This window comes from Schistocerca cancellata, chromosome 4 (assembly GCF_023864275.1).
Source record: "Schistocerca cancellata isolate TAMUIC-IGC-003103 chromosome 4, iqSchCanc2.1, whole genome shotgun sequence".
Classification (NCBI taxonomy): Eukaryota; Metazoa; Arthropoda; class Insecta; order Orthoptera; family Acrididae; genus Schistocerca; species Schistocerca cancellata.
Genome location: NC_064629.1, coordinates 487,720,636 through 487,743,839, shown reverse-complemented (window position 1 = coordinate 487,743,839; position 23,204 = coordinate 487,720,636). Strand labels below are relative to the sequence as shown.

Sequence of the window (23,204 nt, the reverse complement as noted above, 5' to 3'; positions counted from 1 at the left end):
TCAGATATTTTACATCTACATGTACATCATACAAGCCGCTTAACGATGTGAAGCACAGGGTGCTTCTGGTACCACTAACAGATGCCTCCTTTCCTGTTCCACTCGCTAATGGCACGTGCGAGGAATAATTGTCAAAAAAATGGTTCAAATCGCTCAGAGCACTATGGAACTTAACATCTGTGGTCATAAGTCCCCTAGAACTTAGAACTACTTAAACCTAACTAACCTAAGGACATCACACACATCCATGCCCGAGGCAGGATTCGAACCTGCGACCGTAGCAGTCGCGCGACTCCGGACTGAGCGCCTAGAACCGCTAGACCACCGCGGCCGGCGAATAATTGTCGGTGAGCTTCTGTGTTAGATCTAAGTTCTCGAATATCTGTGAAAGGGTGTAATATGTTGTCCGACTCTTCCCGGAAAGTGCTCACTCGAAATTTCAAGAGTAAACCTCTCCATGAGGTACCACGCCTGTCTCGTAACGTCTGCCACTGGGGTTTACTGAGCATCGCAACGGAGCAGAGCAGCTGCAGCAGCGCGCTCAGGTATAATGGATTCGCGGTGGGGGTGGGGGGGGGGAGGGGGGCGCTCTGGCAGCTGGGAGATTCGCTTCTCTGCGTGGACGACAAATGGACAAGCCGGCCGATCCGAAATCTTTGTCAGACCACTTTATAGAAACTACTCGTTAAAAAACTTGATTCTCGCGCATCTTTTGGCGTTACTCGTCAGCTTTATTATGAACTCCTCATCATTTCGTTAATCGTTGTACTTTTTGAGATATTTTCAAAAATAATTGAACTGTTGGAAGAATGTCGAATAGTTTGCAATAGAGATCGCTATGAATTTGCGTTTGGTGTAAGTTAGGTCATACGTCGCTGCTTACCAAATGTACACAACTGGCCATTAAAAGTGCTACACCACGAAGATGACGTGCTACAGACGCGAAATTTAACCGACAGGAAGAAGATGCTGTGATCTGCAAATGATTAGCTTATCAGAGCATTCACACAAGGTTGGCGCCGGTGGCAACACATACAACGTGCTGACATGAGGAAAGTTTCCAACAGATTTCTCATACACAAGCAGCAGTTGACCAGCGTTGCCTGGTGAAACGTTGTTGTGATGCCTCGTGTAAGTAGGAGAAATGCGTACCACCATGTTTCCGACTTTGATAAAGGTCGGATTGTAGCCTATCGCGATTGCGGTTTATCGTATCGCGACACTGCTGCTGGCGTTGGTCGAGATCCAATGACTGTTAGCAGAATATGGAATCGGTGGGTTCAGGAGGGTAATACGGAACGCCGTGCTGGATCCCAACGGCCACGTATCACTAGCAGTCGAGATGACACGCATATTATCCGCATGGCTGTAACGGATCGTGCAGCCACGTCTCGATCCCTGACTCAACAGATGGGGACGTTTGCAAGACAACAACCATCTGCACGAACAGTTCGACGACGTTTGCAGCAGCATGGACTATCAGCTCGGAGACCATGGCTGCGGCTACCCTTGACGCTGCATCACAGACAGGAGAGCCTGCTATGGTGTACTCAACGACGAACCTGGGTGCACGAATGGCAAAACGTCCTTTTTTTTCCGGATGAATCCAGGTTCTGTTTACAGCATCATGATGGTCGCATCCGTGTTTGGCGACATCGCGGTGAACACATATTGAAAGTGTGTATTCGTCATCGCCATACTGGCGTACCACCCGGCGTGATGGTATGGGGTGCCTTTGGTTACACGTCTCGGTCACCTCTTGTTCGCATTGACGGCACTTTCAACAGTGGACGTTACATTTCAGACGTGTTGCGAGCCGTGGCTCTACCCTTCATTCGATCCCGGCGAAACCCTACATTTCAGCAGAATAATGCACGACTGCATGTTGCAGGTCCTGTACGGGCCTTTCTGGATACAGAAAATGTTTGACTGCTTCCCTGGCCAGCACATTCTCCAGATCTCTCACCAATTGAAAACGTCTGGTCAGTGGTGGCCGAGCAACTGGCTCGTCACAATACGCCAGTCACTACTCTTGATGAACTGTGGTATCGAGTTGAAGCCGCATGGGCAGCTGTACCTTACACGCCATCCAAGTTCTGTTTGACGCAATGCCCAGGCGTATCAAGGCCATTATTACGGCCAGACATGGTTGTTCTGGGTACTGATTCTCAGGATCTATTCACCCAAATTGCGTGAAAATGTAATTACATGTCAGTTATAGTATAATATTTGTCCAATGAATACCTGTTTATCATCTGCATTTCTTCTTGGTGTAGCAATTGTAATGGCCAGTTGTGTAGTTAAAATATTACACTATTCCATAAAATAGGGATGTGATCTGTAACCCACTCAGTTCTGTTGAAAATTGTTCGTGGATAGCACGCTCCGTTCCACTCACATATCAAAACGATTAAGCGAGAATTAAATATTCGTAAGATCCACATATCTCATAAACGGTTTGAAATGTAGGTTTTTGGCAAATGACAGCGTGCAAAGAGGAGAGTCGGTCGCCATATGGTTACTGCGAATAATTTCTTTATCTAGCGCTATAAAACACAAGTAACTACGAGATTTTTTTCATCCGAATAATGTAATTTTTAAGGGTTCTCGACAGCTGGTAAAACGAAAATTGTTGCAAGTACCTAGAAACCAGAAGAAATTTTCGAGACATGGTTCTGACAGTCACAATAGCATTTACAACCATTGTAAGAATAGTAGAGTCAACTACCAAAGTGTTCTGGCATTGCCTCCAGTCACTCAACACGAGTGTGTCTTCTGAAAACGATTCTCTATATTCTGTAAATGATTTGTGTGACATATAGAACTTTCAAAATGCAGTCAGCGATGTTCGCTGGAAACACACTTGTATATAATGCCCTGAAAATTCTGGTCCAGTGTTGTAGAGCTATAAATATTTTAATTCAATCGTACTACAAGCAGTTACAGATTTTCAAGGGAAATTCATTATAATGGATGTTGGAGAATATGGAAAGGAAAGCGAAAGTGGTAGATGCCATTCTTGTAGTCTATTTCGCTTGACGCAAGAAGAGGAGCTTAATATACCTTCAGAACTTCCAGTACCAAAAACATCAGTTCTATTGCCTTTTGTATTAATTGGAGATAAGACGTATCCATTGTTGAGTCACCCAGGGAAAGAATATTTCAACAAACGCTTTTCCATACTACGACGATTAACTTCATATGCTTTTGGTAGAATACGATCTAAGTGGGGCATATTTTGTAAGCCAGTAGAAACTTCTCCAGAGGTTGCTGAAAATATTATGAAATTTACGTGTTCTTCACAACACTGTAATTGACCGAGAACGCTGCGTGAGTGCCGATGAGCAAAATACATAAAAATGGAGGTTTTTTATGCAAGCCACTTGCCCGGCAGGTCGAAACTTTAACAGAGCTTTAAATGAAGCTGTCAAAATGAGACAGTTTGAAAAATTTTTTCTCACATAGTAACACATGATTTTCATGTGTTTGTCATATATGCTACTTCAGCTTTAATATCGCCTCTCATTTTAAGATAATGAAAGAAATGCGAGAGTGAGGAAACGTATGTGCATATAGTTTGTAGTTATGCTGCCACCTCATGAGATAACTTGTGCAAAATGAATCAGTTGTGGTATAGGTGTTTTACTGGTCTCTTAAAGGATACCGAGTAAGAACAGCAGCTGCTATCAAGGCTTCCGCTCGCCATTTTCTCAACAGTACAACAAAAGGAACACGGGCGCCTGCTACAGTGTTGACTCCAATACCGGTAACGACAGCCGAAAGCTGCCAGCGTTGCCTGAACGTTGCCGGAATCACTCCAACGCTCTGATCGCCGCTCTCAGAAACAACCATGTTTCGTTCAGGGCCACTCTGTGCCGCTTTGCTCCGCGTCGCTTTGCTTGCAGCGCTGTTACAATTACGCGCACTGGTTTGTTTCGCCAACGCTTCACGAGTATGTGAGGAAACGTGCTGGTCTTCGTTGGGTCTTCTCTATTTCTTCTATAAAATCTCTGCGGTAAGGGTCCCAGATTGATGAACAACAGACAAGAATCGGTTGGACAAGCGCCCTGTAAGCTTCTTCATTAGGGAATGGTTTACATTTCTTTAAGATTCTTCCTATGAATCTCAGTCTAGTATCAGCTTTTCCTGCTATTTGTTTTATATGGTCATTCCACTTAAGCTCGCTCTTCCAGGAATTTTACGATAGATATTGTTTCCAGCAGTTTATCATCAATAGTGTAGTTGGTAGTAGTGGGTTTCCTTCGCCAGTATACGCGATTTGTTACGTTTATTTATATTCAGGGTCAACTGCCAGAGCCTGCGTCATTTATCAACCATCTCTAAGTCATTTCATTTTGCAAATGAGTACTGTCTTCTGGCGTTGCTACTTTCTTACAGACAACCGCATCATCTGCAAACAGTATTAAAAAGCTTACGACACTTTTTACTGGAAGATTCATATACGCTGGAAACAGTAACAGACCTATCACACTTCCTTGAGGAACTTCGCAAATTACCTTCACATCTGTCAATTTTGTTCCGTTAAGAGCGATGCGTTGAGTTCTGTCTGCAAGGAAGTCTTGAATCCAGTCGAAAACCTGGTCCGATACTCACATTTTTTTTTCTTCACTAAACGACAGCGCAGGACAGTGATAAGTGGCACGGCATCAACCTGAGCGCCGTTGTCTACAGCGCTGTTGATCTCGTGGAGGAACGCAGTGAGCAAAGTTTCGCAAGATCTTTGTTTGTGGAATCTATGTTGAGTTTTATGGAGGAGATTTTCGTTCTTCAAAAACATTTTGATTCTTAAGCATAAAACGTGTTCCATGATTCTACAACAGACTGACGTCAACGATGGAGGCCTAGAATCTTCAAAACTGAAATAGTGTCTGTGTTATGTTTAAAGTTACGCGGAACAAAGATATTTCGAAAACTTGCTTCGTCTTAAAGAAAGAGTGGTCTGCTGACGTGCCACTACGTGCTGTATGTGTTAACTGAACTGTTCTTGGATGTGTACGACATATGACTTCGGGACGGAAGATATGTTTTTCATGGAACTGGTTGAGTCCAACACACGACGACGAACCCACAAAGGTTGTGCTTCGAGGCACGGGCGGCAAGGTCGTCTAAAGAAACTTCGTATTTTTTTAAATACCTGCCTTCTGCTAGACATATTTTTTCCTTTTTCTTGTTCTTTACTGAACGTCGATATATCGGCCTACTGTGCTGATCCGTGAAGTTTTCAGCAAGATCTTATAGCAGTTACTTTTGTTTTATTAAAATAAACTTTCATTCAAACCTATGAAGTTTGCTCAGTTTGGATCATTAACTCATATCCTCACTGAGTAATTGTAGTGATATGAATATTTCGTTCGCCATAAACAGCTTGAAATGTGGTACTCAGGTTTTGTCAGGTATTTACAGCCATACGTTTTTAAAATTATGAATGATGATATCGAGGGAGATGAATGAGGTGCAGCAATATATTACATTTCTTCGTGAAAGGCGTGAAGAGGAAAGGCAAAGAAATTTGGGATTCCAAATAATTTCCAGTAATGGAGTGTACTTGTAGAGTCCACGAGGACTCTGAAAGTAAATTTGGAAGAAGGGATTTAATAAAACCTTACAGGATTTCGTTAGTTTCATTTTGAGCTTCGAGCAGCCCTCGGCAGCTGCAAACGAACAATAAGTTCCACAGTTTTTACGATGCATATCACCCCAGCACGCGGAAATCATCAACTGTAAAATACTAGAAGTTCTAATTCTAAATACGAAGTTATCGTGAGCGCCTTACAATCACTTCCTGGATATGTATTGGGCAATCCCAAATTTTCCTTGGACTTTCCTTGGTTTGAGGGATAAAGGGACCAAACTACAGGGTCATCAGTCCCTTACTTCTGACGCAAACAAGGCTCACGGTAAAACAACTCCCAAAGTGCGATGGGGAAAGTAAAAGGGGTAAAAGTAATGCGGAACCACACCTAAAAAGAAAACGAATGGCACGAACAAAAACCGGGGTAAACATACACCATAAGGAAAAGTAGAAGAAGGCTTTAAAACCATAGAGCAGATGGCCTGGGCTGGCTGATCACAAGAAAAATGAGGCCAGCCAGCCACTCTGCGACACATTAAAATTTCCACCCCAAAAGACAAGGCGAGTTGAACACATGAAAGGAAAAGACAAACACCAAAACAAACAAATGCAAAGAAAGGGTCACAGAGTTAAAATGGAGGGAGGGAGGAGGCCTCGGAGAGAAGGGCGGATGCTCACCCTTAGATGGTACGCGGAATAGTTAAAGAAGTGATTTGTTCGAAAGAGTGCTCATTTCCTGCATGCGCAACTCAGTGAGCCTCCTAAATAACATATAGATGAAATGTAAAGTTTCTAGTTTCAAGGAGCAACAGGATTCCTCGAAGTGCAGTATGAAGCAATGTGGGCTTCTGAGTGACATAAACACAGTTCTTTACACATCCAAACAAAAAGAATTCTACATCCGTTAAATCGGGTGATGTTACAGGCCAGTACTGACAATTAAATTTTAACTATTCATTTGATTATGTTCTTTATCTCTCATCCAGTTCCGTTAGTTAGAGTTTTACTTGAAACTGCCGAAACATTTATTGTAATTAAAACCAGAAGAAAGTATACAATGCACAACAAAAACCTGTCATTTTCTTACGGTTAGTGTTGTTTCTGTGAATCTAATTTTTATTTTTAAAGCTGTAGCTCATTGTACATATTGCCCTTACTGCTATTTGATTGGGAACTATTATGTTGCTCTTATATCCAATATATAATGGTACGCCGAAAGGCTGCTTCTGACATGGTTCATTGTATCTAGTGTATATATTTATCTTTTCGTATATGGAGGACGCGTTTGGAGACGATGGTTGTATCAGTATGACAATGCACACTCTCCTAATGCAGCATCTGTGGGACAACGGTTTGTGGACAATAACATTTTTTGAAATGGACTGGCCTGCACTGGTTCCCTACCTGAACCTGACTAAATACCTTTGGGAGAAGTCAGAATGTCAACTTCGCTCAAGATCCCAGTGTCCAACATCAGTAAGTTACCTGCTCTGGTTTCACCTCTTGAGGAATAATGGAGTACCGTTCCCTCACAGGCATTGAGCCCCCTACACGAAGTGCCTCCCACAGAGTTCAAGCTGTCGTCAAAGCGAAGTGTTGGTTTCCTCCATATTTTTGTGCACTAACAGTTGTCTCGATATTTTTGATTAGATAATGCCTAAGGTGGTTCAGTAAATAGCGATAGACTGAACAGTGCTTATTTGAGAAAAATCGGCGAAATACACGATATTTTTTCCTTTGTATAGTTTCTTATCATTATTATTACTTTTGTACTACTCTGTGTTGCATTAATGATTACAACTAACATATAAAGACTCACTGCGTTCATTTTTCTTTACAGGGAACCCAGTTCAGGCAGAACCTGTACCAGGCTGTTGTAAGTAGCAACTATTAGTAATATTTTTTCAATATACTCTCATAAAATCAAGTTTCTGTTAATGCAAACATTTTAAGTTAATCGATGCTGTGACTGTAATTGCTATCGAATACAACGCGTATCACATGGTTAAACTTCCATCATTAGGTGCATTCATTTGTATTACTATGATATGTCTCTGTTTATTTTACGACTGTGGCACTGTCTAGCAAAGAAAACAAAACGCTGTTTCAGAAAATGTCTCTGTGGACATCTTTTACTAAAAATTTAACGTGAATATAAATGTTCAAATAAAACAATTGAAATAGAGTACCTCCAGTGGTCACAGGCTCCTCTCTGTCGAAATTCACCTCGTATAAACCGTCAAACTTTGTAAACAAAGATGGTGTCTAGAAACTGATAAGTGCAAAGAACATATAGCATAAGTAGAAACACTGTTTCGAAGTACAGATAACATACGGGAAAACCAAACCATTATATCAGAGTAATGTGGAGATCTTTGCTTGAGTAGATGAATAGGTATGTTGGATCAAATATTTCATGTGGTTCACAAATCGTTTTCTGTCAAGATTACATAGCATAAATTTTGTACTCATTTGTATAATTAGGTGATATGTTAGAAACATTAAGTGTACTAACTGTGCTGCCAGCAGTGACAAAATTATATATAAATAACAATTTAGACTGTTATTGAAAGATACAGGATGAAAGGAGTGACAGAAGGAGAGCAAAGTTTTGGTTATGCCAGTACTGTTGATTTGTTGGGCTTACACCTGTCACATAGTATAATGGCATACAAGCTGAAGTAATACACTGATAAGGAATTAAAGGTATTCAGATAGATATGCTCTTAATAATATAAGCAGATATGTGTAATTTTGGACGGACATTAGCTACAAACTATTAGTTTTTGGGTGATATGTTGGGTTTTGTGAGGATTGATGGCAAATATGAAGGAGAGGATGAAGATAATGTGTGTGTATGTGTGTTGAAAAAGACATTTACCGGCAAGATAGAAACGTGAGGTAGTCCATAAAGCCAAAAGAAAGATGTATATATCTTAGAAAAAGTTTCATAATAGCAAAAACTTGCAGTGTGTAACTTGTTTTTACTCTCTGACATAGACTGGCCATCACTTAAAGATTTATGGCCACTGGGGAAACATTCCAGTCGTAGGGATTTGTAAGATGAATTGCTTCAAAAACATTTTTTATAATAAATAACATCGATTTTGGCAAACAATATTTCTATTAAATTGTTAAGAAAGACCCAGAATCTTTCGGAAAAAAAAGACTGGTGTAAGGTCAACGCGAATCTGCTACCTTGTTCTTCACAGCTCATGGCGCTATCAGCTACGTTACGGCTTCGACATACCAACCAGGCCTCCGTAGTTGGTAGGCTATGCACTGTCTAAAAATTGTATGTACAAATGTCGTTATTTGATATATAATACGTAAATTTGACCAGAAAGACGCAATTTTGATAGATCATCATTGTGCCGTGGCATTGAAATGGTATACTTTCATACCACACAAATTATGACACTTTTTAGGAAGCCTTCACCTACCGATACGTAGTTCCCTGTCATGTTATTGTAACAAATAGTAGCTCAAATGACTCGTTTTCGAAGGATCCTCAATTTGCCTATCCTTTGAAACAGCTTTTATTTACATCACGTACTCTATGATAAAGAAAATCCACGAAATGCGACGTTTAACGCCATACAGTATGGCGGGCTTGACGGCTCTTAAGTTCTGCCTATTACGTAAAAATGATGTTGCATCTCATTGGTCACGTTCCTCTCCAAGAGCTGAAAATCTCACATGCAGTTCAGAGGAATTTGGAATTCGAAGCTGGGACGCCACCACCTGCTCGTAAACGTGTGTTCTCATGTTCCGTGAAAGGACGGCTGAAGAAGAAACACGTCTGCCAGCATGTGCCATTATTCGACAGTAGCGGAATCATGGCCTGTGGTGACAGCGATTTATTTTTCCGCAATATGGTTGCTCGTGTTGGTCGGAAACACAACTGTCAAGCGAATATGGAATATATGGGCTCAGTAGAAGTCATATTCAGCACCACGCGACTAGCGCCCAAGAGGACAGACATGTCTTAGCTCCACCGTACAGGATCTTACAGCCGCGTCAAGTACCTTGAATCAAGAAATGGACTTGTTTACTAGAAGACAAGTATCCACAGAGGAAGTGAGCGATAACAAGAACACCACGGACTGTCACCCTGGCGACCATTGTTGCGGCTTCCCTTGACACATCATGAGAGAGTGGCCCAACGACAGTCGACAGGAAGACGAGGGTGCACTCCTGTTTCCAGGCGAGTACCAGTTCTGCGTTCTGTGTACAGCAAATCGAGGGACTTATCTGCGTGTGGAGACTCAAACTGCATTCGTCTTCTACTTACGGATGGTGCAGGGTGTCACTGGGTACAAAACACGATCTCCTCTAAGTACCATAGCAGGTAATTTGGACAGTTGCCGTTACATTTAGGACTTGTTACAGCCTGTGGCTATTGACTGCTTTCGAGGTCTCCGTAACAATATAACACGATAATGCATGTTGTCCGTGCTGTCCTGACCTACCTCGATACAGGTGATGATCAAAAGTTGATCCAGCCAGCACGTTCTGCACATCGTTCACTCAGTCATGGGTTGCCTAGAGAGTGGCACTCCACCTCTTATCGACCCCTACGATTGGTGAGGTCTGGCGTAGAGTTGAAACAGCGTGGTATGATGTAGCAGTATCTGTCATCCAAACTCGTTTGGACTCGATATCGAGCCATGTTAGAGATATTGCTGCTACCGGAGGTGAAATTGCGTGTACTAAGTTTCGCACCCTGTATACCCCCAAATCACCAACTGCATCATTTATTCTTCCTGCTATAATGTAGACTCTGAGTATGTAAAATTTGGTTACTTGTTATCCTTCCTGGTGGTACAGTTTGTATGACCAGCAGTGTACTTAAGTAGACATATATTTTGCACCGAAATCAGAGGATCGAGAGAGAGAAATGCGAGCAATGAGAAGAGACAGTAGACCATGACGGTGTGCTACCAAGGCTGTGCCCTATAACATTTCGACATGCAGCTGCATACTGCGAGTCGGTGGGTCTTTCCCTGATTGCGTAAATCACAAAGGTAACTTTAGGCTTCTCAAACGGTTAACGTCTTGCTTCTAATTATAAGCTCATACCACTCTTCTGAGCGGCTGAGCTCCAGGTACTAGACTTTCGCACGAAGTGCGAGGTCTATTGTGATGGACACAGAGTACACAGCACGTACGTTACGTATCAGCTACTTCAGGGGTCTTATTTCGAGACCCGTACCCAGTAAGAGAATAACATAGTGTCGTGATTGGTGCTATTTCCATAATTAGTGGAAGTTCCTTGATAAAACGAAGCCACTTTTACGAGTGAGTTCTGAGTGACCTTCTCATGTCTGTTAGGCTGCCACTGCATGGTATGTCCTAACTGCCTGTCACGCTTATCAGAGATATCATTGAACTTATGACGATATAAAGAGGAGCGGCACATTGTTTCGTCGTATTTATCGTACATTCACTCATAATGGCTTCGTGTGTGGCCTCGTTTCCCAGAATTCGTACGTGCCCCGATACCCCGCAGAATGACGCCTTTTTCCCCATGTATCTATAGGCGCAGGAGGCATTCCTGCTTGTTTTCTGTTAAGCACATGAGCTGCCGACCTTCATTAGCTAAGGAATCGTGGATCTGCACCGAGGAAAAAGTTTCGGCGAAGCGCGACGCGGGCGGCGTGAACGTCGAACCGCGCCGCTCTGCGCGACGGCAAACAAGTTACGAGCAGTGTCGGTACATCAAAGATAATGGTTTGTTCGAACGCCCTGTTTGGACGACGTTTCCCGTTTTTACTGACTCGCGTGCGCCCACACATTGTAACATCGCTGTGCCACTACGAATTCTTTACCCCATAACTCGATTACATCGACAGGCTAACATCGCCGAACGACTATGGCTGGCAGAAGCAGAAATTATAAGAAGACAAAGTGGATGTGCTCTGCCACCTAGACGCTGTTTTTCTAGAGATGGGAGGAACACCGCAGGGGCTCGGACAACGTGCCTCCACGAAGCAAGTAGAACGCACAACGCGTACGACCAGACGGATACCGCCGCCACCGAAATAGGTGGTGAAACACTGAAAGTTCTAGCCAGGGTTTTCGGAGGCTCCCACTCGTCCGTAAGGCGAATGTCACAACTGCCCCTTGCAACTCCTCCTACAATACAAATTTGGAGATATTAGTACAAATTCCCCGTCCCTCGTTACTAAAGCATCAAATGCAACCAAAATGAAGAAGCAAAACAGAATAAGCTCATTACCTTTGCCAGATGAAGAGCACTCCCGCAATTTCTAGTGAGGCCCGCTCTTGCCCCTCAGGGGAGAGAATAAAGTAGGGAAAAAAAATGAACGCGCTACTCTTCGCCGCGCGTTTGTGCGAGTGCTGCACGATGCGCTACGTTCGTTGTGGGCGCGGTTTTATAGCATCTTCAAGAAATACCACAAAGAAATCATCGAAGTCCACGCTTGGACCCATTAGTGTAAACTAAAAAAATGGTTCAAATGGCTCTGAGCACTATGGGACTTTACATCTGAGATCATCAGTCCCCTGGAACTTAGAACTACTTAAACCTAACTAACCTAAGGACATCACACAAATCCATGCCCGAGGCAGGATTCGAACCAGCTACCGTAGCGGTCACGCGGTTCCAGACTGTAGCGCCCCATGTCTATTCAGTATCCCCTCATTATTTATTTGATGTATCCAGTCTTTAGAATCCTGTGCGCCGAAGACAGGCAGCCGAAAGCGGCTCACTGCGTCTAGATGTATTGCCTCCCGCCTCAATCAGGCCTAACGCGCACACAGGAACATTGTTGAGCACCTACAGACACTCTGCTGCAATCTGCAGTCTACTGAAACTGACATAAAGTGTGTGTAGTGCATTCCTTTAGAATGATTGACCTTGCCGGTAAAACCATCCTTTAACGGAACAGCACTCACATCTTGTCCACTCCAGCTGTCACGTGGTACCTAAAAGGAAATACTGCGTGTTGGCGTGTTCTTTCTTGAACCAGTCAGCAACAAAATGTTCCCTATAGAGCAAGTAGCTGTTGCTGCTGCAGTTGTTATGAAGAAACGCAAACTATAGAAAAGAGTGTTGGTGCCATCCAATAACTAGTTCTGGATTAAACTTAGGAGCTTTTCATTGCCTACACGGGACACTTCGAGCAGATCCTGAGAAATTTTTGAGTTTCTGTCGTATGTTATTAACTCAATTCGATGAGCTGTGTGCAATACTGAAACCATTCTTTCGGTGGGTGGACATCAACATGAGGAACATCTAACAGTGGATGAGAGAGTTGCTGTGGCGTTGAGGTGGATGCAAAACAAACTTTTTTTCTCATAAAGAAGTGGAACATTTTGCTAGAATTTCAACAAGTTATTTTTCATACATACAAATATTTCAATCAACATAATAGAATCTGATGTCATGGTAGTTTTTCCTATTTGTACGATAAAGTATTGTATTTATTAAGGAAACATGAAGTTATTTCAAAGACTCAGTATTGACGATTTGTGATATCGGTTTTCGATTTCTGGAGTGGGCTGAGAGGAACGTTGTGTGCAAGTGCTGTTTACCATGACTGCGGATGGATGGGACAGTTGGGAGATTCATTTCAAAGGCGTTTGTGGAAAATCGCTGCGGTGGGTGAAAAGAAACTGGCCCTACATGACATTGTTGCGCCATGTATACTGCGAAGTTTGCATGACGTGTGTGATGCATGGCCGTAGAAGTTTGTAGCTTACATTTAGCAACCACATGAATTATTTCACATTTTGTGAGAAGCTTGTTGTGTTCTTGAATAGCTACCAAGTCTTTCACCAAAGATAATAAAAAAAGCTTATCACCAGCAGATGGTTGGTTGGTTGGGGAAGGAGACCAGACAGCGTGGTCATCGGTCTCATCGGATTAGGGAAGGAAGTCGGCCGTGCCCTTTCAGAGGAACCATCCCGGCATTTGCCTGGAATTATTTAGGGAAATCACGGAAAATGGCCGGACGCGGGATTGAACCGTCGTCCTCCCGAATGCGAGTCCAGTGTCTAACCACTGCGCCACCTCGCTCGGTACCAGCAGATGATGCTGTGTTGTACTCTTCTCTACTTTCAGTGCTTCGGCGTAAAACATTACACACTTTGTCTATGTCTGATTTTGGACCTTGTTTTGTAATTTTTCTTGTTTTTGAAAGGAATCTTTCTCCCTCACTGATACTAGCTCACAATTCATCGCTATCCCCTTCAGCTTCGTCGTTTCTAATCGTGTCATCTTCTTCACATAATTAGTGTATGTTCTGGAAAGAATCGTGTATGTGACCGTATTCAAAAACAAAGGAATTTGAATGCGTTCAGTTGTCTAGAATAAGATAATACACGAATACCGGATATTTTGTTTACTTGCATTTTCTGTAGAATAACAGGTGATAAAAATTTCAGGACGTTAGAATAAATATATTTACCTTTGTCAATCGCTGCAGAACCACTCTTTACTTCTCTAGAGCTTTTGATATCCCTCACGTATGATAATCTCAGATTTATCCACATCTTTTGTATATTACTGCCTAAAGATACAAGGGAGACGAGATCGTCTCGGCCCTTGTGAAGATGACGAATGCAATCTGGCAATGTTCGTTCTTCTTTGAACCTCTACACACAGCTGTATGGCCGCCGTGCTGACACTCACAAGGAAACGCCCCCATTTTGATTTCATATTGTAAGGAAAAAAAAGCGCACTCGCAAGATGTCAGTCCCAGCAATCGAGCCAGTGCGAAAATTTGTGCCATAATTCAGGTAGTACGCAGTTATGGCGTTCTCAATGAACAGCTTTTAAAATTCAGTGCGCACTAGTTGTTTTGTCACTCGCTTTGCCCTTCTGCAGCCACTGAATATCTTAGAGCAAAGTACCTTACAGAGGATTGACAACCGGAGCCCTCTCATTTGCGGCAATGTTGAAGGCGAGGGAAGATCGAAATAAAAATTCACAAACGTTAGAAACTGAAGCATTATAATGAAATTAAATTAATAATTTTCAATTTGCAATTTAATCCAGCCAATCAAGTTAAAGAATAGCGCACCTCCTGCAAATGTACTTTACTTTAACAGTGTTTGCTTTAAAATCCATAGAAAATAACGCACATCAACGATGGTTCAGATGGCTCTGACCACTAAGGGACTTAACTTCTAAGGTCATCAGTCCCCTAGAACTTAGAACTAATTAAACCTAACTAACCTAAGGACATAACACACATCCATGCCCGAGGCAGGATTCTAACCTGCGACCGTAGCGGTCGCGCGGTTCCAGACCTTAGCGCCGAGAACCGCTCGGCAACCCCGGCCGGCTCATCAACGATGTTAATATAAAAAGCGCTACGGTGCTTCTCTAATGACGAACTAATTCGTTTGATTCATTTTCGCTGCATTTGTTAATCGCAACATACAAATGATAAAAGCAAAGAGAGCCTAGCACCAACTACAGGTTAGAAACCGCGTACTTTGATACAGTGAACAAAGCACGCTAACGGTGTGTAAACTTTTAATTTATAAACCTGGTACACACTCCACCTCGCGCTGGGGCATTAGGCGGTTGCGCTTCGGAGGACCGAGTGACAAACATACGGTGAAAGTGGCAGTTCAAAAACTGTACTGCCAGGTGGTCACAACTTAATATTATCAGAATTACGGCCCAAACTCAAGCGCGAGATCGATTGCTGAGGCTGATTTCTTGCAAGCGTGGTTTTTACTCCTTAAAATAAGAGGTCAAGTTGATGTTTCCTTCCCAGGGGTGTTCCAGACGTCGTCGCACTATCCGTTCAAATATATGCCTTACTACGAACAAGCAATTCATAACACGATCTTGTCACATACCACCAGAACGCAAATGTGATTTCTGAATGAGAAACATGCTGCGCAGTCCTGTATGTACGGAATGTAGATGAAATTACTCGTACCTGCTTTGTGTGGTTGGGAGTAGCATATCCAAGCATGTGCAGGGTCCGGCAGAAAGACCACGCGTATTTCAAAAACTAATCACAAACAAACAAAATCATACTACGCTATTTTACATTAGCTGGTTTTTAAAATTATGCACAGTAAATGGCGTCCTCCATTGCCGACACATTTCCGAAGCCTTTCCCGGAAGTTGTCCACAGTTCTTCGTGTCATTTCCGGTGACTTGGATGCCACTTCCTGGGTGACTGCATCCGTATGTGCTTGCGGGGTTGTGGGCCTTCAAGTATCCTCAAAGAAAAAAATTGCAAGGTGATAAATCGGGTGACTTAGGGGGCCAGATGATGTCTGATCGCGAAGTTTTAGACGTCCAGGGAAACAACTCTCTCACAATTTCTAGAGAATGCAAAGAAGTGTAAGCTGTGGCTGCGCCTTGCTGGGATCAGACTTCCCCCTCTGCATGGTCCCCAACAAACTAGTTTAACTTAGGTTGGAGGAAGGTCTTTATAATGTGACAGAGCGATTTGAATTAACCGTTCTCGTTACCGCATCTTCTTTGAAGAAATACGGACTCCAACACCAGATTCAGCAACGGCTCACCAAATTGTTGCACGGTGGCTGAAAAGTGGTCACTGGTGAAGTTCCTGAGGGTTTTCTGCTGCCTAGTAGCGGAAATTTAATTTATTTACAGTGTCTGATAAGCTCTCATCAGAAGAAGTCAAAACCGCATCAGGGAAAATGCTCTGAAGAGGTTCACACATGCAACTCTGCGAGGTCGAGAATCTCTTTCATTTAATTCTTGGGTACTCATCATTTTGTATGGGTGCATGTTAAGATCTCTGTGCAGGACGCTTCTTACACTCTTATCAGACTATCCCTGGGCAACTGCATGTTTAAATGTTGAACGCTTTGGAGATTGCTGGGCGGACGCTCTCATATTTTCAGGCGTTGTTGCAGTCCGAGTTTGGCCAATAGATTTTCTTTTCAGTGCAGAACCCGATGATGCTCTAAAGCCTGCCACTCAATTTAGAATAGTTTTTCTATCAGGAATAGAGAATCATGTCTGTCAGTTTCAAATCGAGTGCGAAATGCTCGCTGATTTGTATTGAAAGAACCTCCATTACGAATACACTCTTTCAGAACAAAAGCACGATGCTCACCTAGCCAAGCCATTGCGCATGTTCAAAATGGCAGGTATACCGCTATCGATCGATAGCCCATCCGCCTCAGTACCCCCACCACAGCTCACGCAGCGGTCTCTCCAAGTACGGGAGGTCTTTTTGCTGGACCTTGAAGTACACGTCATGATTTTGACAGATACGGTCGTGCTATTCGCATTTATGTAACAGGTTGTCTATGACGCGTTAGGGAAGGAAATTACATAGATAACACAGCAGTAAGACTTCCGTCCCTCAAGCACTAGGTGATTCAGCGTACGTCAGACACTAAGCGATTTAGCGTACGTCAGGCACTAGACAGTTCGGTATAAAGGACTGCGTCATGGATAGACGTTACGGCTTCCTGTAATTCCCATTCTTTTCCTTACATGTACACAAGGAAAAGTATGACAGCATCGGTGGAAGAGGGATGGAACATGCTTGCGAAATGTTGAAGCTGTGAAAGTCGCTAATGCATGAATTGCGGAAGCACATGATGCGTAGGATATTTGGTTTAATATGTTTCCAGCATATATTCCCTCTTCTACCACCCGTACCCCCTTTCCACGACCACCGCGAATTAAAAAAAAAAACTGCGTACAATAAGCGTTCGATTAAAGGCGTGCACGTACTTATGTGCAGTTAGGTAGCAGTGCAAGGATATACTAATTCTGCTAATATTCCATCGCTACTTCGCGCGTAGTTGGGTTACAGGGTCACTAAAGAATCAATCAGAATTTATTTTTCTGTGAAGTGAATTCGGCTATAAAATCCGACTGTTTAAACGGATGATACATGTAATTTTGCAGAAAAAAATTTCAGTCGTCAGTTTCAAAGACACTTTCATTTCGTTTTGCCACTGTCAACAAATCAGTTGGTCATCTTTAGAAGCGTATAAAATTACGAATATTATAAATCATTAGATCTAGGCCATTCATTTATGTAAAGTTTAAGCAGTGAGTTACAGGGACTAATAAGTATTGATTTAGAAGATGTCATTATCTTCTTTAAGGAAACATAATGCCAAGACATGTCCAAAATTGTACATATTGTAGTTGATTATTGTAAACACAGATATGCAGATTGATGATTCACACTAGCCGGCCGCGGTGGTCTAGCGGTTCTGGAGTTGCAGTCCGGAACCGCGGGACTGCTACGGTCGCAGGTTCGAATCCTGTCTCGGGCATGGGTGTGTGTGATATCCTTAGGTTAGTTAGGTTTATGTAGTTCTAAGTTCTAGGGGACTTATGAACTAAGATGTTGAGTCCCATAGTGCTCAGAGCCATTTGAACCATTTTTTTGAATTTGATTCACAGTAAATGAATCACACTCTGTGCATATGAAGCTGTAGTGTCATCTGACATCTTCTAAACCAAACAATAGGTTTCTGTAACACACTCCTTATACAGTATATGTATAGCCGAGGTCTGATGGTGTATAATATACCTAATTTTGTAGACTTCTAAAGCAGACATATTATTTTTTTTTAAACCGATAAAGAGAAATAAAAATATCTGTGCAAGCGACGATGGAATTTTATTCTGAAATACTATACACTTGCCGAAAAAAATAACAGCTATGAGTAAAATATATGAAACTTCAAAATATGATTGCGAAGAAGGCGTGTTATATCAGATTTTGACGGTAAAATGATGTACTGGAATTCACGTAACCAGAGGTTTATTTAGGCAAAACGTAGTTTCTCATGAATTCCATTTTAGACAAAGGTGTCGCCTAACAAAAGCGCTGGTCAACATTTGATTGTTACAGCTCTCCACTTGGGAGAATCTTGGAGTGTACCCTGTTACCACCATCCATCTTTTTCTCGGGCATAAACGTGGTGGTACTGCGACTCTGGCGAAGACTAATGTTTATCTTATCGAAAAACTCGAGGAAAGATTCTCTCTGCGTCTTCAAGTTTCTTAGACGTGCAGATCGCCGAACTGTCTTGCAGAAAGATGTGGAATAAGTACTGAGATACTCCCAGCGTACGTCACAGTCCACTCTTACCGCGTTAGAACTTTACCAAAAACTTCACCTTCTTTCTGAACACTTAGTTGTATATTTCTCAGTTTGCAGTCGACGTTGACACAGATTTGCGTTCTGACCAGATGGGTTAATTGTTTTATCAGCAGTAAGTTATTCACTGTTCTTGTGACAAAAGGCAGCACATTTTTATTATTTCCTTTTCATCCAGTGTTGTGCGGTGTATTATTTCAACACATTGCTTTGGCTCTGTCCTTCGTAGACAGGAAGCTTCTCTCGCTAGTTGGAGTGTTGGTTGCACGCACGACTTACTACGAAAGTGCAGTGGTGAAAAATAGCATATTTTTCATTGCTCACATCTATAGCAACTGCAGGAAGCCCACTTTACGAATTTTACAGAGCGTTTTCTGATTAGGAAAGGAGGATGGTGTAGTGTAGGAGAAGCCACAATCAGAGAGGCCATAGCCTCGAAGTTGCCTTCCACAGCCTGTAGAGCGCAGCAGGTGGCGGCTGAATCACGGCTCTCTGTCTCTCTCTCCCCCTCCCTCACTCCCTCCCTCCCTCCCCGCTCACCCTCTCTGTCTACCTCTTCTGCAGCCCGCTAATTAGTGGGCGTGGTCGAGGAAGCGCCAATCGGATAGCCGCTGAGCGGATCGAAAACACGCGTCTCTCTCGACATTCACCCCTTTTACAGTGTTTCATACGAATGATCGCAATTTGTTTCTATTAACCCATAAGGCGAACTGTGGTGATAGAGCCATGGTGTTGACGCCTGAGGTTGAAGCTAGGTACGCACATTCCGAAATAGTTTCTCATTCTGCGACTGTTCATTGACGTCAGTTGTTTGCGACACACGAACGTTTTTGATGTTCACCAGAGCTGTAATAGTCAGTGACAGTGTCTGTTCGTTCAGACATGCAAGCGTGTCTGAAGGATGTTGTATTACACACATTGTATAAACACAGACGTTGTAACCATCAATGACACACATCACCGTCAACCGCTGCTCGCGTAACGGATCGCTTAACTGTCGGAGATAGTTACAGGAATAAAAACATGTTATTCCCCATCTTTTTCCTATCTCCTGTTCACGATACTACGCTGGCAGCACCCCTACAACTAAATCCTGTGACAGTAGACGACCCGTCTGTCGGTGCCACTCGGTATCTTATCGAGCCATCCTCGTGTTATTCTGCAAAATATATCAGGGGACGACAGTACTACTTTTCTTTGCTCATAATGGAACGTGAGCTCTCAGAACTTCTATACGTAAAGCAGGGTTCCCACACGTAGCTAAAGAGACGCCACTCAGTTGGCCTTACTGAAGTTGTGAGTGGACTTCGGTGGCATCACTCGGGTGGCGCCACTTTTTGTCATGCCACCGAAAGTTATTCGTTTTATCTTTGTGACGCCACCACCTTTCTCCAAACATCGATCCACTTCTTTCCGACTGTCACCTAGCAGCTGTATTTCGAAACAGAATCAGTCTGTTTTTGCCGAGTAACAAAAACAATACGTGAATGAACACTTAATTGAGAATTGCACTTAACTCGGTTTGCAGCAGAGACGCTTGTGTCACCACTTTTCTTTTATGTCTGTTAAGAAATTACTAGGGTTGGAACTTAAATAGTGGCAACTATTTTTTCACAACCGAAACAAAAGAGTTAAATGTTCGCACCTGCTAACGGTATACTACGCCTTCCACATCGTTGGCAACGGTCTCTACACAACGCTGGTGACTACTTTGAAGGACAGTAACAAGTGCAAACATGTAACTACATAGGAAAAATGTGAATATGTGATATGTCGTAGGTATGGTCCCACAAATTCAGTGTGGACCGATATATTATGATATACTGGAAATTATCGAGAAATAGGGACCAACGCTGTAAGCATACGACTATGAGGTCTGGAATGCGGCATTGTGGTACAATCGTACAGATAATACCAGCAGTGGCTTGTAGCCAGTCATCAACTCGACAACACTCTCGAACAGTTAATCATGGAAGTTTAGTGTGCCATAAATGTTGGCAGCGGCCTCTTTTTAGATCTGTGAGTAATTTCGTTGGGCATGCGACAGGCTTTTAGCTATACAAGCAGTTGGACGTTTGGACCCATTGTTTATGCGATATAACAACACTACTCTGCCTCATAGTGGGCGGCGTCCGTTACAAGGATAAGAGGGCACTCGGGGGAAAATTGGTAAGGCATTGAGCTTGCACTAGACAGCGTTTGAAAGCAGAGTACGCTAGCTTAGAATCAGGAAGCCACTCAAAATGCACGAAATCTTTTTGGAGGCTGTTGGACTGTGCAGCTGTTGTAACTTTCAAGGAGTTTTTGTATAGCTTTTAGGTACGATTCTGTTGATATTCCTTTTTTCCCGTAATATGCCGTTAAGTACTCTACTTATGACTGAAAAGGATATTTTTTGCAGATTGCGACAGAAGCCTGTGTATTGTAGTAGTGAGAAAACTGGGTGAACGTTACGTAAATGTTTTTCTTTGTCTGTTTCGGTTACTATGATTTTCTCTATGTAATTAAAGCAATGGGGAATATCGTGCAGTAATTTCACCAGAACGTTTGAAATATAGCTTGGACGCGTTCTGTGCAAAACGGCAACCTACGGAATTGGCACAATCCATTTGGCGTATTGATTACCATGAATGTTTGGACTGCATCATGGGGAAGCTCTAGGAATGCTTCAGAGAGGTCGTTCTTTGAAGAGCAATGGCCACCTGCAAATCGAGAAAACAATTCTGTGGCCGGTGGCAGTGGAAATGTATCTACTACAGCTTTTGGGACTAAACGACGGATTATGATCTTCGAATCGCCATAGATGTGAAAAGATCCATCTGGTTTATGGATCACTACGACGTAGCATGAACAGAGACTTGGAATTCGGTGCAGAACGCCCAGGGCTATGGGGCAATAGTTGGTTCTGTAGAGAAGCATTAGGTATAGGGCGAGCATCCAGAATGCTGTCGTCCAATATCATTGACATCCACTTCTTGTAGAATCTTAGAACATATCCTGTGAAACGTAATGAGGGATCTCGAACAGAACAAACCCTTCATGCCAACCAACGTGGATTCCGAAAACATCTTGTGAAACGCAACTTGCAGATTTCTCACATGACATCCTGAAAGCCATGGTTCAAGGCAGTCTTGTAAATGCAGTATTTCTCGATCGACGGAGAGCAGCCGGCCAGAGTGGCCGTGCGGTTCTAGGCGCTACAGTCTGGGGCCGGGCGACCGCTACGGTCGCAGGTCCGAATCCTGCTTCGGGCATGGATGTGTGTGATGTCCTTAGGTTAGTTAGGTTTAATTAGTTCTAAGTTGTAGGCGACTGATGACCTCAGAAGTTAAGTCGCATAGTGCTCAGAGCCATTTGAACCATTTGACGGAGAGCATTTGACTCGGTACCATACCTACGCGTATTGTCAAAAGTACAGTTGTATAAGAAATCAAGTGGAATGTGTGAATAGATTAAGGATTTTTTGGTACGGAAGATGCAACATGTTATATCTGATGTCGAGTACTCGACAGAGGTAGAAGTATCTTGGGTTTCCCCCATGGAAGTGTGTTAGGACCCTTGTTGTTCATTTTGTATATTATTGACCTTGCAGACAATATTAATAGTAAACTCATAATTTTCGGAGATAGCGCAGTTGTCTATCATGAAGTACTGTCTGAAAAATTTCGCACAAACGTTCAGTCGGGTCTTCCTAAGAATCCAAAGTGGTCAAACGATTGGCAACATGCCTCAAATGTTGACAAATGTAAAACTGTGCACTTCATAAAACGGAAAAAAAACGTAGCATCCTATGACTATAATATCAGTGAGTCACAGTCTGAACTGGTCAACCCATATAAATACTTGAGTGCAAAAATATGTAGGCATATCAAATTGAACGATCACATAGATTCAGTCGTACATAAAACGGGTGGCAGACTTTTGTTTATTGGTACCACGGAAATGAAATGGGGTTACAGAGGAGATAGCTTACAGATCACTCGTGCGACACATACTACAATATTGCCAAAGTGTGTGGGATCCATACAAAATATGACCAATTAAGGCCATCGAATGTATAGTGAATAGGCACCTGGAAGGGCCACAGTTCCTCTTTCCCTTTTTCTTCCGTGGGAGAATGTCACGGAGATGCTGAAGAAACTGAACTGGCAGATACGTGAAGACAGACAGGAAATATCAGGAGAAAGCCTACATACAAAATTTCAAGAACCAGATTGAAAAGATGAATCTAGGAATACACTACAACCCCGTAAGTACCGCTCCCGTAGAGGTGGTGATAAGAAGATAAGATTAATTACAGCGCGCCCAGAGACATTTAAAGTCTTCCTCGCTGCGCTCCATACATGACTGGAACGAGAAAAAGCCCTAACTACTAGTACAATGGGAAGTACCCTCTGCCGTGTACTTCATAGTGGTTTGCAGAGTATGAGTGTAGATGGAGATGATGATAAATATGCAAATAGTGCAATGGCGTCGGCACAAAGAGTGACATGTGCTGAAATCTCTTGAGCACA

At 42.8% G+C, this 23,204-nt stretch overlaps 1 protein-coding gene across 1 annotated transcript in view; it reads left to right on the top strand.

Moving 5' to 3' along the window:
• LOC126184786 (protein PFC0760c-like) overlaps positions 1 to 23,204 on the top strand; it is a 298,617-nt gene that overhangs the window by 21,316 nt on the left and 254,097 nt on the right. Inside the window, exon 2 of the mRNA XM_049927357.1 lies at positions 7,434 to 7,469. Coding sequence (XP_049783314.1) covers positions 7,434 to 7,469 — 36 coding nt within the window. The remainder of the gene's footprint in view (positions 1 to 7,433; positions 7,470 to 23,204) is intronic.